Here is a 16,537-nt window from a genome sequence, read left to right as displayed (position 1 = left end):
AGAGGATCTAGGTTCAATTCCCAGAACCCACCTGACAGCCCACAGCCATCTATAGCTCCAGTTACAGGGCATCTGACAACCCCGTCACCTGTCAGAAATGTGCATGGTGCCCATATATACACACAAACAAAATTCACAAATAAATCTTAAAATATACATATAAAAAAGTCTAGTTCTGAGACCTCAGCTTGCAGCAGAACCTCCAGAGGATTTGTTAAAACACAGACTTGCGGGCTGGAGAGATAGCTCAGAGGTTAAGAGCACCAACTGCCCTTCCAGAGGTCCCGAGTTCAATTCCCAGCAACCACATGGTGGCTCACAACCATCTGTAATGAGATCTGGCACCCTCTTCTGTATACATAATAATAAACCTTTAAAAAACAAAAACAAAAACACAGATTTGCTGTCCAGAATTTCTGATTTAGTGTGTTTGGGATGGGCCTGAGGAGCTGCATTCCCAACAGGTGCCTGTGTGACGTCAGCACTGTTGGTCTGAGAGCCTATTACCACCCCAAGAGCTCAGTGACAGTGTATGGCGGGGCCCAACGCTGTAACCCACAGCAGCCTTCTCAAAAGAAACAAGTTAACTCACTTTTCCAGTCTTATACAATGTCTCCAAACAGTACCACCTCCCCTTACAAGTTCCTACAGGCTTCAAAATAAGTTAAGTAGGTCCAATAGAGACTAGAAAAACAAGTGGAAGGTGGGAAGTTTAAATAAACCACTTATAATTAGACAAAGAAAGGAGAAGAGGCTGGAGTTAAACACAGCTTGTTAAGGAATGATGTCTTGTCTCAAGAGCTTTAGATCAGCTCACCACATCTCTCTTCCTTCAGAGCTCCCAGGGGGTGAACTGTACCTTGTAATCTTCCCACAGAGAAGGGAGGGTAAAGGGGGTCCAAAAAGACATTACTGAAATAGCCAATGACTTCCACAGACAATGTCTCTCTCACTTCTCTAAGACCATGGTTCTCAACTCTGGTTATACATTATAGCTTGAGAGAGAGAGAGAGATGCTGAGGCCCTGCAGCCGGAGATCCCTACAGACCTGTCCTAGAGCACTGTTGTTTCTAAGGCTCTCCACCTGATTCTAAAACACAGCTGGAGTATGCCCTCATTTGCCAAAGACTTGGTAACAGTCCAAGAGCCTATCAGGAAACCCTTCTATAACAAGGTGTACTTTCCCCCGAAGAGCTAATAGTCACAAGCTAAAGGCAAAGGAGCTTGAACTGTTTGCAAATTATCTAAAGGTTCAACCTTGAAACCATGTGCCAGACGGATAAATTTTCTCCCTCAGCACAACAGCTCTGTTTTGTTTGTTTAAGGGGGAGATAGATTTAAAAACTCTCCAAGCACTCGGTAGTTCAAACGCTCATCCAGCAATGCTCTGATAAGTAGGTTTTCAAAGTTGTCAAATCATGTGAAGCAAACAATAAAACCAACAGATTTTCTTCTTGAGCAATAAAAATGCACGAGATAACAAGCAAGGGAATGTCTTTTGTCAGCTTTATGGTCCTGTCTGAGGCAGAATGATGTGCCTAAAATAACGTTATTCCGAGAACAAGACAGCAGGCCGACTGAAAGAAGGATATCATAGGCAGGTCCGAGACGCCCACAGAGAAAACCCTAGGTGTGGTCACGCCTGTATCCAACACTTGGAAAGCCTGAAGCAGGAGGACCTCCAGCAAGTTCAAGGCCAGCCCAATACTCTGTCTCCAAAAACCAAGACCAATAACAAACAAAATTTAGGCATATTTTACTTCATGAAAAACTAAAAGAGGCGGATCAATTAAAATTTGGTTATAGAATATAGGCATCTTTAAATCTTCAAATGAGAACTGCAATTTTTTTATTTAAAAATTCACTTGGTAATCTTTTTAGGCCTATTTTAGAAGGCAATGGTTTCCACTAACACAAGATAGCCTCCCTAGTTTAACACACAGTAAGTGCCTCACTGAGTCAGGTTGGGTGCCCACAAGCTTCAAATTGGCATCTGCCATAGGCTGCCTTAACAATCAGGCCAAGGACACTTTCAGTGGTCAGTTCAGGCTTCTTTCTCTGGGCTACACAAAAGATGCATCTGATCTAATCTCCCCCCCCCAAAGGTATCTAGACAAATTATTGAACTCATAACTATGTCCCTTAACCAGAAGCAGTCTCTGATTTTATGAGATTATCAGAATAAATCTCTCCCCACCAAAGAACAACTACTAACCCTTGTCCAAGGCGAGGACCAAGTATTACCTTAGCAACTGGGTGTGATAAAGCCAAAAATACAGCCAAAATCACAGCACCTTTCCATATGAAATAAGGATCGTTCTTGGAAAGGAAGAGACTAACTAGGACTGATTGAGATAATTCAGTTCAGCGGAGGACATGCACCCATTCAAACAGGAGGCTGTAAACTTATCTTTACTGGATGGGGCTGGAGATAGAAGACCTGATCTAGGACACTAATTTCAAGAAACAGTACACCAGCTCACCCAGGGAGCTAGCTACCTGAGCTAAGAGCCCCAGTACACTAAAGCAGCACCCCAGAGCATCTGCGGGAAGACCACTCTAAACACACCAGCACCAGATTGTTTCCAGATTTCCAGGCCTGCTTCATGGGTTACATAAATGGTGCAGATGGTCTGATCTTTTTGTCTTTTCTAAAGAAATTCAGATGAATACTTGACCTCATAGCTTCAGTTTTACTCAAAAATGGCTTGCTTCAAACTGTGTTAGCCTGTGGGCTGCTACTCATTTGTACAATACATGCACTGATCTACAACAGCAGACTAAAGCTATTCATGGGGCTATACAGAAAGAGAACCAGCAAAGAGAGACTGTCTCTCAAGTGACCCAAGGAACCGATGGCCAGAGGAAACGACAAAACAAAACACAGAACCCACTGAAAAAGCATGGAAAGGCAGAGAGACTGAGCAGATTCACTTGGAGATGAGCACTGACTCAGAAGCTCAGAACAACTAGCTAAGGGCCTGAGTGCTGAAAGGTCTCCCAGCAACACTGACCTCTTTAACTGGGGGATTTTTACGGTGCGGATGTACTCCAAGAGTGGAGAGAAAAGTTCACAGATAGTTGGGAGTGGTGGTACAGCCATGCTCTCAGCACTCAGGAGGCTGGAGGAGCAGGTTCTCAATGCAGGGCCAGATTGCACTACATAGTAAGACCCTGTTTTTCTCTCTCTCTCTCTCTCTCTGTCTCTCTCTCTCTCTCTCTCTCTCTCTCTCTCACACACACACACACACACACACACACACACACACACACACACCCCAAAAGTTCAAATGCAGACATCTAGGACAAAGTGTTTTATTTTGGAAAACTGTTATAACAAGGAAGACACTTAACTGAATATTAAATAAACTTAAGGAATATTAAATAATATTAAGGAGAACTAAAATGAAAAAAAAAAATCAAGAGAAGGTGGACAGCAGGAGGCTTTAAACATCACTCAGCACAAGCTTGCTGTGAACTATAGAACCAAGGTAATTATCTGGATAATTTATAATGAAAGAACAGCAGTTTTAAATGTAATAAGAGTACTTCAGGGGAAAAGGCAGTTCTGAGATGTGAGTGACCTGAATGAATACCTTCACTATGCACTTTTTTTGGGGGGGTCCGCTAGGAAAGTACTCCAGCACTGCCAGATCCTAACCCTCCATTTGACCACACCACCAGTTTCCAAGGAGACACCAACAAGCTCCAGTGAGTGTAATTTTATGTCCCCTCGTTATAAGGCTACTGTGGGCACAGGCACTGCCATCCCAGCTGCCCTCCACCCTTCACCCCACCCTGTCTGCACGCTGGCTGCTTGGGTTATCAGGCAGGCCCGACCCGCACACTCACACTTATCAAAGGGCTCAGGCGCTCGTCTGGAAAGTCTCCAGATTCCACTCACCTATCTCCACTAGGAAAGCCATGACCTAAGTTTTCTCCAGTATACACAGAATGACATGTGATGATATGTAGCATTCTGTGTGTCGTGTCCTATTCTATTAGCACATGGCTAACCCGTTTCTGTGGCCAGCTGAAACCAGCACTCCGGGGCCTGCTCAGCCATGGGGCCTTGAGGACAAAAGCAGCCAGCTCTGCAGCAGAGAGAACACTAACCTGACTGTCAGTGTGCGCGCTGCAGCACCTTGGACTCTGCCTTGGCAGCCTGCCTCTGAACCTCATAACGGCGCTGCAAAGAGTCAGCCACCTCAGGAAAATAGTTTTAATACCCTTAATTAGGAAATCTGATTCTGAAGCCAAACTTCTGCCAGGAACTTACAAACTTTCTTTTTCCTGAAACCCACTTTTTCTTGGGACTGTGCCATTACCCGTCTACCTGCTGCAAAAGCACAGATGTCCTGCTGTCAGGAGGCACAAGGACCTCAGAGATGAAAGCCCAGCCCAAAGAATTTCTACACACTACATATTACTCTATCATTTCTAAACAGTGCACTCTGTGTGTGACCCACAGTAAACCAGAAGGCAGAACTGCTAAACCCACAGATCTGAAGTGTAGGTCTCGAGTTCCTTAGTTTCCCACTAAAGGCCCAGATGTGCACAGATTCCTTCAGTCCATGAAAACATCCAGGGAAAGAGGCAAAATCATGGCCCAATTTCACTCTTCAACTGTGGTGGTCTGAAAGAGAATGGTCCCATAGACTCACATATATTTGAGTGCTTGGTTCCCAGTTGGTAGAACTGTTTGGGAAGGATTAGGAGGTGTGGCCTTGCTACAGGTGTGTCACTGGGGTGGGCTTTGAGGCTTTAAAAGCCTATGCCATTCCCAGTTAGCTCTGTCTTATAGTGATGTCTCAAGATACAAGCTCTCTAGCACCATTCCTTCTGGTCCGCTGCCATGCTCCCCGCCAGGTCGGTCCTGGACTACTCTCCAAAACTGTAAGCCATTAAAAGCTTTGTTCTCTAAGTTGTCTTGGTCATGGTCTCTCCACAGCAATGGAAAAGTTACTAAGACAGCCTCTCAGAGATGCCACGTTAGATGCTATCAGCCGCAGCTCCAAAGATCCACAGTCAGGAGTACTCCACAGGATTAATGTGAGCACCACTGGGGATCTACATAAAGAATGCAGCAAACAGCATGCAGAAACTCCCTAGGTGGTTGCTGTTTAACCTTTAAATTACTGTATCCCACACACACACTCCAGGAAGCAGAAGAGCCTAAAAAAAAAAGGGTAAGAGCTCCAAAGTCAGGCTATGTTTTAATCCCAAATTACTTTCGGTGACCTTAAACCATTTCCTTCTCCTGGGATTTACTTACCTTGTAGGATCAATGTTAAACATAAACAAACAGAAAAACAAAATCACATAGTTGAGCAGTTGGCACACGGTGTAAATGCTAAGCAAGTCACAATTACCTTGCTTCCAATCAGGTCACACTCAGAGGTTCCAAGTAACCACCAGTCGTGGAAATGCATGATTCAACCCACTACAATCACCAAGTCCAAATAAAACTATCATCGCAAGGCGGGAGCAAAACAAAGAGTGATGACAGATTTCAGCACCACAGAGTCAGTAAGAAGTTCAGAGTTAACAGTCTCCCCAGATCCACAGCCAACAAGACTCAACTAGAATCATGTTCAGGCTCACAGGACTCGGGGAAGGCCTGGACCACAATCCGAACAGTACTAGAACAGCATATTCTACTGATTTTAACATGATCTATAATCTTCAGTGGGGGGGGGGGGGTGGGGGGGAGTGGACAGAGCCAAATTAGTTTGTCACTGTTCAGGTGCACTCTACCTGCTTTTTCTTATCTTGTTTGTTGAGACATGATTTCTCAGTGGTCGGGGGCTGACCCATTGGTGCTAGGCTGCTAGTGTGTACCACACACCAGTGGGCAGGGGTGTGTGCTTGTGAATGCACATGCAGAGGCCCATGGAATGTACCAGTTATCTTCTTTGGCTCTGACTGCCTCAAGACAGGGCCTGCCACTGAACTAGACACTTGCCATTTGGGGCTAAGCTGGCCAGGGAGCTCTTGGAATCCTGCTTCCTCCTCACAGTTTTAGGGGCACAGGCAGCCACACCCTGGCCTTTTACCAGGATTTGAACTCAGGTCCTCATGCTCGAGAGCATGTGCTCTAACCTATGCCATCTCCCCAGGCTACTGTGCCAGCTTTCTGAGGACTCTGGGGCTCACACTCAAGTCTTGGCGCCTGCATGGTAAACCATTTTACCAATTAAGCCATCTCCCCAGCCCCTTGGTGTCAGGTATAAATAATTATTCCTACAAATATCAGGACCAGATATACTAAAGCACAAAAGGCAGCCAAGAGCACTTTTAGTTAAAAGCATACCTGTAGGGAGCATGTGACCTCAGCCTTCAGTAGCTGAGTTAGGAAGCCTGCAAGTTCAAGGACAGCCTGGGATACAAAACGAGACTCTTAGAAAATCAAATAAAAATTCTTATTTAACTATTTTAGGTAGGAAGTGAGCATGGGTCTCAGAAAACCAAGGCTTTCTTTTAGAAAGTTACTTTTAGTCTTTAATCTCCAGCTCAAATTACCCTTTTCAAATGATGACGTTTAGTCATGGAAGCACTATATACTGGAGGTCTTTAAATCAAGACATCTTAGCTTTATGGAGGAAGATACAGTCAGGATCAGTTTCAAGACCTGCACCCCCTGTGCTGGCTCTGAATTTAGGCTCTTCATGGCTTCAGGAACAAAATTACCACTTTAGGAGGTACACAGACTGCAAGAAGAACTATACTATGGATTCTCCCTACACACGCTCATACAGGCCTTCAAAGAAGTGAAGGATAAACTTCAAACACACACTAGAAACTGCCAAACACATTCCCACGGAGTCTGTCATGGCTCACTCGGAAGGGGAACAAATGTCTAGGCTGTTGCCGTGGGTGCAGAGTTGCCCTGGCCTTGCCTGTGCCAACTGTGCCATGCACCTTCCTTGCCCTTCGATCGCTCGGGACCAGGGTACATCCAACAACTCAGGTATGGGGAGCCTCAAGATAACCTGGCTCCTCTTGGCTTCTTCACCACAGGCCAAGCAAAGCACAGTGGCTAGAAGGGTCACAGCCAACCTGGGAGTTAGTCTATTCCACTCTGCAGTGTGAGCTCCTAAACAGTCACCCAGCACTAGGGGAAACAAGAAAAAAGATCAAGATCAAAGCCCAAACACCCTTGAGAAGTAGGACACTTGCACTCTAAAGCAGCCTAGCCTGCAATATCCTCCAGTCACACATCTGCACCCCACCAGGCCGGGTCCAGCACAGCCCTCCACAGGTGCAGATGGTTCTTTCGGTTTTCCTAAGCGGGAAGGGGATGAAAGTGGTCAGGGTCATGATACAATGACTGAAGTTACCAAGACTCTCTGGCAGTGATGTAATCAGAATCTGGGTCTTCTATCTAAGTCACATGCCAAACCGCCTACTCAGAAAATCCCTAACTCAGAAAGGCTACAGGCTGGTCCAGAAGCGGCCGGTCATGCGGACTGACTGATATCTTCTCTCCCTTCACAGGTGACTTATTTCCTAGGCGATAGACATGAAGCTTGACAAGTGCATCCAAGGCTTACATCCCAAAACACAGAAGGTCCCAAACAACTTCATTTCACTGACCAGCTGCGGCTCCTGTGAGGAAGGTAGAAACTCTCTGCTCAGGGACCCTCCAGACAGTGCTGATGCTGAAGACCGCATGGTACCCAGACTGACCTCATCCCTTCCTTAGTGAAGAGCCAGCCATCGCACTTCCTCCCATTTCCGGTGTGAATTGTAGTTTTCCAAAGACTCTAGTAGTAAGAAACAACAGTACAGAACCTCCACCTTCACACCACATCATGGCCACATCAAAGCCAGGTGAACAAGGGCTGCTGAACCTTCACACCTGCAAGCATCCAGGTCACCTCACCAGCTCAGTCCTGAGTCACAGTTTCAGCTTTCAGCAACAAGAATCTCAGAAGGCCACCCTTATGGGCCGAGGACACAAGGAACCAAAAACCACCCACCTCCTGGTGTCAGAGCACATCCTGGCCTGTCTCTAACACTGTCAATGTGTGAGAGTCAGAACAGGCAAGAGTCAGGGCGTGAGCTAGGCAAGGAAGCCTTAGAGGGCTTCGTCAGCAGGACCAAGTGAGCGCTGGTGGAGAATGGAGGAAAGAATCGGCCACTCCTGTGAGAGCCCCGAGGGGGGAGGAGGAGGAGGAAGAGGAGGAGGAGGAGGAGGAGGAGGAGGAGGAGGAGGAGCCAGGCAGAGCAAATCAAGTAGGAGCTTGCAGAACTGGAAGCTACCTGCATGACAACAACAGCTGTGAAACCACAGTGGCTCTCAGCAGACCCGACCCAGCAGTGGTGCCCTGAACTCCTGTGAACACACTTCAACCACACCCCAGCAGGCTGGGAAGCTCTGACCCAGTCACACGTGTGCCCCTGGCCTCGTACTTCACCAGAAAACGGAAGCGCATCATCTTTTAAGACCCCCCCCCCACAAAGGGTTATGAATGTCGTCGGTGAAAAGCCCTGCAGATGATTCAGCTGTGTCAGGTTCCACGCCCCTCAGACGACTGAAGAGCTAGCCTCTGTGCAGCAAGCACTCCACACAGGTGGACTCTGGAAACTCAGGCTCCTCTCAAACAGACTCCAACTCCGGGCCTCAGGCTGCAGAGGCCTCCCATCTATATAGCAAGCTCAAAGTCATCTGCCGAGAGCCACAGGGCAGCAACCCAAGGACAATGCCTGCTTGGCCATTTGCAATAGCCGCTCAGCAGAGGGGAGGCACTGGGAAAGGTACAAACACGGGTGTGTAAAATGCCAAGCGTGAGCAGTAAGGACACGCTCACAGCGCACAGCCTTGCTGGTAGCAGCCTGTCTCCCCTCTAGAACATAAACTCCTGTGAACTGGAATTTTATCTGCCGTATCCCACCACCGTGTCCCTGGGGCTGGGCAGAATGCCCTGTGTACAGCATGCTTTTAATAAACAGATGCTGAATGAATGAAACGGGCTGATGGAAGCGGGCACCAAGAGTTATCACTCCGCCACCTTCGATCACTTACCCCCAACTGTCTTATCAATGGATAGTAAGTAACACACTTGTGGATGGATGTCTGCTCCCCGGCTCTTCCTAAAGTAGCCATAAGGCAAACTGGTTCCTAGACGCCTCGTTTGTGGCACATATAAAGGAAATACCTAAGTCAGGAAAAGGATCAAGTTTGTTTCCCAAAGGAAAGAGATATTAGAAGAAAATAAACTTCATTTTTTTCTCCAGCCCTAGAAATCTGCACTCTGGGGCAGCAGCAATGGGTAAGTGGGGAACTTGTCAAAATGCATGGGCCTACCCGGCTCACCTCAGCATTCTGATCAAAGGTGGATGACGCCTGCCAAGTTTCAGGGATTTTTTTTTTCTTTTTTTTTAGTAGACAAGGCCTTTTCATTATCTTTCAGATAAAACTATCTGGTATGTTTAAATACAAATCAGAAGCAAGCACTGAAAAGTTTATCTTCAACATGCTCTATGGTATCATTTCCCTAAAATAGAACCCTCCCAAAGTCTCCTAAAAATAAGGCCGCTATGGTTTCATTTTCCAAGGAGATAAACACACGAAAACACACATTTAGCTTCTTTCTGAAGTGCCTTTCTGTTACATGAGGTTCAAAGATCAAAGTCTAAAAGGTCCAATTTCTTCACTCATAGGTCAATGACACAGCTCTGCAAAAGAGGAAAACAGTCCCCTGTGCAGGCTGCTGTAGAAAGAGGAAGTGTGTTATTGAGAATCACTGACAGAGAGAGCTGCCAGAGGAAATTACAAAAGAACCCAGGCCAAGCAGAAGACAGATTCTTCACACACTGTAACTGGCCCTTCAGCAGCTCAAGAGGACAAATATCAAAATGACAAACCCACATGGAATTAGGGCTCTGTCATTTTGAAATTTAGAACTAAATTAAAATAACCTTTTTTTTAAATACAGAATGTTAAAGTCTTCCCAGGTCTGGGGTTCCTCCCTGGAGGCACTGTGGGCAGGTCAACCTTCATCCTTTTTTTTTTTTTCTCCCCAACCTTGGCAACACTTTCCCATGAAAGGCTCAGACTTGGAAGACTAGAGCAGAAGTCTTCACACAGTAGGCACCCCACAGAAACCCAGGGCTGTTTAGAATGACCCTGCCCTAACCCTGAGAAATGAGCGTGTAGGGATCTGGATAAGGGAGTAAATGATGAAGGGGGGATGGGGGGTTCCTGGTAAACCCTAGAGTCCTTGGGGTCTCCCAATACAAGGGGAACTGAGGGACTCACTACAGTGCCCTTCAAGTAAACGTAATGTGAATAAAGGGACAGTAACCTTTTCCTTCCATCTGGCTGTTCATCTACTGTAACGGCTGAGGTAAGGGAGCCTGGGAGAGATAGCCATCATCCCCCTAGGCAGAGCATGCACTGGGCAAGGGCTTCCTCTTCTGTTAAAAAGCTATCTGTCCTGCCATTTGTGCTACTTCAGGCTTCCTAAGCCACCACAGATGACAGATCATGCAGCTACCCAAATATGACTCTTCTGCTCCCCCACCACCCCCCACCCCCGTGTCCTTCTGGTCCTGAAATAACCACCAGTGTCTGCAGGCTGGCGGGAGGGACAATTGTGCTTCTCGAGAAAGCAAATTTTTAAAAGACCAATTTCAAGAAAATATTGTGAGAAAGCCCGGTGACCAGGAGCTCTAGACCTGTAGCTGCTAATTAGCCTCATGCTCCTTGTGATCTGAGAACAGTTCTCAATCTCTGGAAATACCAGGTTCTTCTCCAGTGAAAGGATCGAACGAACTACATCAGCAAACTTCATCCTGACTATACATTAGGATCACCTGAGGAACCAAAGCAAAATAAAAGCGCTGATGCTGTCACACATGAGCCAAATTCTATCCAATTCTCTGAGCGCTAGTAGTTTTCAATTGTTCCCAGGTGACTCTAAAAAGTCAGCCAGCGCTGGAAATGACTGGTTTGCGTCCCAGCTTCCAAGGCTCTTTTCTACTTCTTTAGTTCTGTAATTTGGGGGGTGTTTTTGTTTGTTTGTTTGTTTTAAGATAGTCTTTCTATTAAGTAGTCCTGGAACTCACTCTGTAGCCCAGGCTGGCCTCACACTCAGAGACTGCCTGCTTCTGCCTCCTGAGAGCTGTGATTAAAGGCGTGCACCATTATGCCCCAGCTTTCCGTAATCCTAAAGTGATAATTCTGGTTGTAGTCACATGATGGTCTGGCCCAAAAAAGCCACAAAAGAATTAAGTTTAAGACCCTGCATACCTGCCCTGTATGCAAGTGTCTGCAAGTTAACCTGAATTCTAGACCATTTTAGAAGCTAAACACTCTAAAGAGTAACTCACACGAAAGCAGTGTGGTTAAAGTGCAGGTCTCCAAAATGACTATTCATTACAGGAGTGGGTTCCTAAACACGGATGCATGGAAGTGGGTCACACTTAGCTCCTGACCTTGCTTCCCTTTATCTTGTCTCCCAGCCCCACCAAACCAGCAAATGAAAAAAGGCTGCCTATTAGTCACAGACAGTACAAAAAACCAGCCTCAAGGGCTGGAGAGATGGCTCAGTGGTTAAGAGCACTGGCTGCTCTTCCAGAGATCCTGAGTTCAATTCCCAGTAACTACAGGGTGGCCCACAAAAAACCAGCCTGGAGTCAAGGGCCATTGAAATCCTGAAATCTTTATGAAAATACGGACCAAACTCAATTCATGGCTACTTTTGGTAACCACTTTCTGAAGTAAATGTAAAAATTAAAAATTCAAGCATACAAAACTGGGGTTTCTATAGACACAACAGCTAGAAACACTATTATGGAACTAAACTGCTTTGGTAATCCTGAAGTCAGTGGATGGGCTAGTGAAGATGGTTCAAGGGGTGAAGTCACCTGCCACCAACCTAATAGCCTGAGTTCAACACCAGGACCTACATGATGAAAGGAGAGAACCACTCTCCAGAGCTGTCCTCTGACTTACACACACACACACACACACACACACACACACTCACTCACTCACACACTCACACACTCTCTCTAACTGTAAATAATACATACATATATGCAGACATTCATTAGGAAGGTTAAAAACCCTATGTGATTTTTACAGTTAAGTAACCTTCAACTAATAGATTCTCTATAGCTAATTCAAATACGTAGAATTTAATTTCAGGTATGAATTTTTTGAGAAATATTCCAAACTCCCAAAAGTACTTTGCCCAATTCCACACACACCTTCCAGACAATGTACACAGACATAAACCCTTGCCATCCACTCCAAAGCTGTGTTCAAAGCTATCACATTAGCAATACTTTGGAAACAGAAGCCCCATCCCTTCTGGAAACAACCCTCACCTCACACTTATGGCATTCCTTCGGAAATCAATAAAATCAGATCAAATACAAGACTTGTAACATCAGTATTGGAATCATCTGAAATGAGACAGATTTGTGGAATGCACGCTTGGCTTTTAAACCATCTAAGCAAGGCCTCTTCAGGACGAGGTCACTTTTTGGAAGACATTTTGGTTGCAAGGCTTTTAAAGCTCTACTTCGGCTCTCCACAAAGATGAACTGTTCTTACTTTATACACCTAAAAACCTGGACCCCAGGAGTCCCAGAGCTCCACAACGACAGCGAAGTAAAGAAGAGGAAGAAAACTGTAAGCACAGGCAATCGTAAGTGACGATGCCCGTGACACTCCAGTGACGTGGGACCTCCAGGGAATGGGCCTGGAGGTGCCCAGAAGAGCACTGGCAGCCCAGCAGAGAAACAGGAGTTAATCTCTTTGGATGCCTAACCGCAGGAAGTCATTACATCATAGCCTTTCCTCACCTCTCCCCCTCCCACGTGTCGGGTGCCCCAAGAGGCCGAAAAGGAACAGAAGTCTCTCTCTCTGGCTCATTTATAGGTAGAAGCCATTAAGGCCCAACCCTGCTATCAACCCTCCCCTCCCTCCCACACAGGTAAAGCTCAGACTCGAGTCTCCAACGCTAGACACCGGCCTCAAACACTGCCTGCAGCAGCATGGGCCTCCACAGGAACAGCAGGTGTAGCCGGTACACTTTGGAGTGACGAACCTGGCCTGTTCCAAGCCCCAGAGCATTTCAGAGGCTACCTGCTGGCAGGCTTGCTGGAGTGGTAATTCTAACGAATAAAGGCATGAGAGCCGGCCAGGAAACCGTCTACAGTCATTGCTTTTTCTAATGAGATCGATTTGCCTGTTAGTGTCAACACCCACAGACACAAATTGGACCCAAGGATTCAGTTTGCTAATATCATGCTCCTGCCACTGACTTGAACGCAGTCCCAAACTCTCCCCCACACACGCCCCTTCTCCACCCACACTGTCCTCGCTGCAGCCCACTTTATTCCAAAGTCGGCCGCGGACCTACCTCCTCGCTGCAATCGGGGTAACCCAGCAAATACAAATGTCCCCGTCCTTCCCTCGTTCCTGTCCCTTGCCCACAGCCTCCTCACCTAGGCATACCCAAGGCTTGCTCGGGACCTTCCTTTTCCCACTCTGAGGCCACTTCCAGGCTTTCCTCCTCCAGGGGTGAAAAGAACCCCCCTCCCCTCCAAAAAAGCCTTACAAGAGAGGCTTTCCTGCCAACCCTCTCCGGGCGCGGGCAGAACGCTCGCTTCAGTACGCGCCTGGCAGGTCCGGCCGCCAGCCCCCCGGTAGGTACGCACCTTCCAGCCCGCAGAGCTGTTGCTGTCGCCCTTATCCTTGAAGTAGGGCACACAGCGCACCATCCACTCGTAGATCTGGGACAAAGTGAGCCGTTTGTCCGGGGAGCTCTCGATGGCGCGGGTGATCAGGTCGGCGTAGGACAGGTTCCCCCAGGCATTCCGCCGCGAAGAGCATTTTCTCGGCTGCCCGGAGGCCCCAGCCGCCCCCGGCTGCAGCGGTGGCAGTGGCTGCTGAGGCTGCAGCGGCGTCTGCGTGCCCCCACTCAGCGCGCCTGCGGCGGACGCTGGCCCGGACCCGAGGTCCTGCCCTCCGGGAGCCAGCAGCCTGGCCGAGTCCTCGAGGAGCAACCCAGAGCCCAGCGTGCTGCTCAAGCCGCCGCCGATCACCATGGCCGAGCTGGCCCGGCCGCCGCCGTCCTCGTCGTCTTCATCGTCGTCCTCCTCGGGGATCATGGAGTCCGCCGCCGTCTCCCCCGAGGGCTTGGCCGGGCTCGCCTGCAGCTCCGGCCTCTGCAGGGGCCACGTACAGGAGCGCGGCCGACTCTGGGGCTCGAACTCTGGGTCCAGCTCCACTTCCAGCGGAGAGAGCGGGACCGGGGAGGCCGGTGCCTCTGCCATCTTCGCCGCCCGCCCGCCGCCCGCGGCTCGGGCTCTCGCGCCCAGGCTGGGTGCGGCGGGAGAAGACCCGGGCGCCGCGAAGGCTCGGGCTCCGGCTGCCTAGGGAAGCACGAAGAGAGAGTTGGTTATCCCGTGCGGGAGCCTAGTCCTCCGAGACTCCTAGCCCGCCACCGCCGCCGCCGCCTCTTCCTCCTCCTGCTCCTGCTCCTGGAACGGGCGGACCTGGGGACGTGCGTCCCGCGAACCTGGCGCAGCAGACGCCGCCCCCTGGCCAGGCCGCCCGGGAGACGCGAGCGAATCGACGGCCGCGCACCGGGCAGCCCCCTCCCCCGCGGCCGTCGCCAGATCCGCAGGTCTCTCCCGGGCTAGGTGGCGGGGCGGAGGGAGGGTGGCGGGGCGGAGGGAGGGCGGGGGGGAGGGGCGCCCGCGCCCGTCCGTGGGCAGCCTCGGGACCCCAGCCGCTCGGCGGCGCTCGGAGGGCGGGCGTGCGTTTGTTTATGTTTCGCTCCGGCCCGCCCAAGTGCCTCCCGCGGAGGCGCAGCCCGAGTCACCAGAGTCCCGGGCTCTTCTCTCCTTCCAGGGCCCTGCGACTCTCCCCCCCACCCCACCACCCCCCGCCTCCCCGCACACCCCTCCCAGACCAGTGGCCCGAGCCCAGGGCTGGCGCAGGCAACTCCCGTCTCTTCCTCTCCACCCCAGGACCAGCAGGGCGAGCGTAGAGGGGTCTGGGCGCAGACTGGCCAGGGTCACTTCCAACAAGAGAGAGAGGGCCGACCCCGCAGGAGCGGCCACCCAGAGGACCTGGGGTGTGTTTTCTGGGGGGACGTGGGGCCCTCCGCCCCCTTCCCGGTCAGAAACGGGAGGGAGGGAGGAAGCAAGTGGGAACATAAATCTTCCAACAGGTCGGGAAGCGCCAAATCTCTCGGGCTGCCAGAAAACCCGGACCAGCCCGTTCATCACCTCCTTGCTCCCGCTGCTGCCATCTTGACAGTTCCCCCCTTCCCTCAAGTCCTTTAAAGACACTAGCGGGAGAGAAGGCGGGGAGCGCACCGAGTCACGGGGAGGGAAAGGGAAGCGCCCGGCCCAGCTCGGAAACAGATCCGGAGTCACTGGGAAGGCGGCCGCCCCACGGCACAGCTCCGGCGCCTACCTCGGCTCCTTCCCTTCAGGGACGAGGCGGGGGGACGCACGATTCCGAGCGAGCCCAGGGCACCGCGACGAGGGGGCGCTCGGGCCGCCGCCGCAGCCCGCGGGAGGAAGCTCCTGTCAGCCTGCGCGCCGCCGCCTTCCACATTCCTCCTCCTCCCTTCCACGAGCAGGGCGGCCGCGGCGGCAGCACAAAGTTATAGACACACGCAGGGAGCCTCAACCTAGGCTGACGGCGGGGCGGGTCCCCGCCCAGGGGGAGGGCTGGGGCGGGGGCCCGGAGTGCTGCCGTGCGTGCGTGGGGGAGTGCGCGTGTGTGCTCAGTCGCGCCTGCGCGGGGCTGCGGAGACGGGGGTGGGGATGGCGGGCTGGTGCGCGCCGCGGGCTGGGATTCGGCCCGCTCCCGCAGCCCTCGGTGCCGGGCTCCTCCGAGCTCCCGGGAATGTCAACAGCCACACACGGCAGCACGCTGGCCCGGGACGGACGGGCGATCGCGGGCGAGTTGGAGCGCCCCGCGGTGCGCAGTCGCGTGCCCTCTCCGCTCCAGGGCCAGCGTCTGGCTCCCGGGTTCCTGGCCTGCGCGTCGGAGCGCCCGGGTTCGGAGGCCGCCCTGGTATCGGGTTCCGCGTGAGAACCAGACACCAGGTAACACCCGAGATAAGACTCTAAGCGCAGATGACAAGGGTTACCTTGGCGTGGAAAGCCTGGCCGGCGAAGATAGCGCTGCCTTGCAATAGGCACCGAGAGGTGTGTACCGGACTCTCACCTGGGACGCCCAACCCCAGGCGTGCTTCGCTTTTCACGGATTCCCCGGCAGACCCGGAAAAGTGTAACTCAGAAGAAAAGTGCAGTGCGCCCCAGTCCTAAGAGCGGGAGCAGATAGCGAACCGGAAGCGTGCTACAATTTTATTATGATAAAGCAGCTGGCTACGTGCTTGACTTTTTAAAGTCTTTAGGCTTCAAAAAGCACCTTCACGAGTCCAGATCCCACGACCCGTGCCTCTAGACCGTCCGTGTGTGTGCTTTCGGGCGCCACATGCGACATGCATACCAAAAGTCTACCCATTCGGATTCATGTGTATCTTTCGAAGCAAAA

General features: G+C 50.6%; 1 protein-coding gene across 2 annotated transcripts in view; it reads right to left on the bottom strand.

Annotated features, from left to right (window-relative positions):
• Foxo3 (forkhead box O3) overlaps positions 1–16,184 on the bottom strand; it is a 97,750-nt gene extending 81,566 nt beyond the window's left edge. The window contains exons 1-2 of one of the 2 annotated variants that reach the window (XM_036168826.1): positions 16,131–16,184; positions 13,678–14,394 (exon numbers count right to left, since the gene is read on the bottom strand). In XM_036168826.1, the coding sequence (XP_036024719.1) occupies positions 13,678–14,295 (618 nt within the window). In that variant the 5' untranslated portion in view covers positions 14,296–14,394; positions 16,131–16,184. Of the gene's footprint in view, positions 1–13,677; positions 14,395–15,445; positions 15,700–16,130 lie in introns of those variants that run through there. The other variant, XM_036168825.1, reaches the window with a different exon arrangement.
• Between the last annotated feature and the right edge of the window lie 353 nt (positions 16,185–16,537).

Source organism: Onychomys torridus, chromosome 19, assembly GCF_903995425.1.
Source record: "Onychomys torridus chromosome 19, mOncTor1.1, whole genome shotgun sequence".
Classification (NCBI taxonomy): Eukaryota; Metazoa; Chordata; class Mammalia; order Rodentia; family Cricetidae; genus Onychomys; species Onychomys torridus.
The sequence above is the reverse complement of the archived record's forward strand: the minus strand, read 5'-3'. Positions and strand labels throughout refer to the sequence as shown.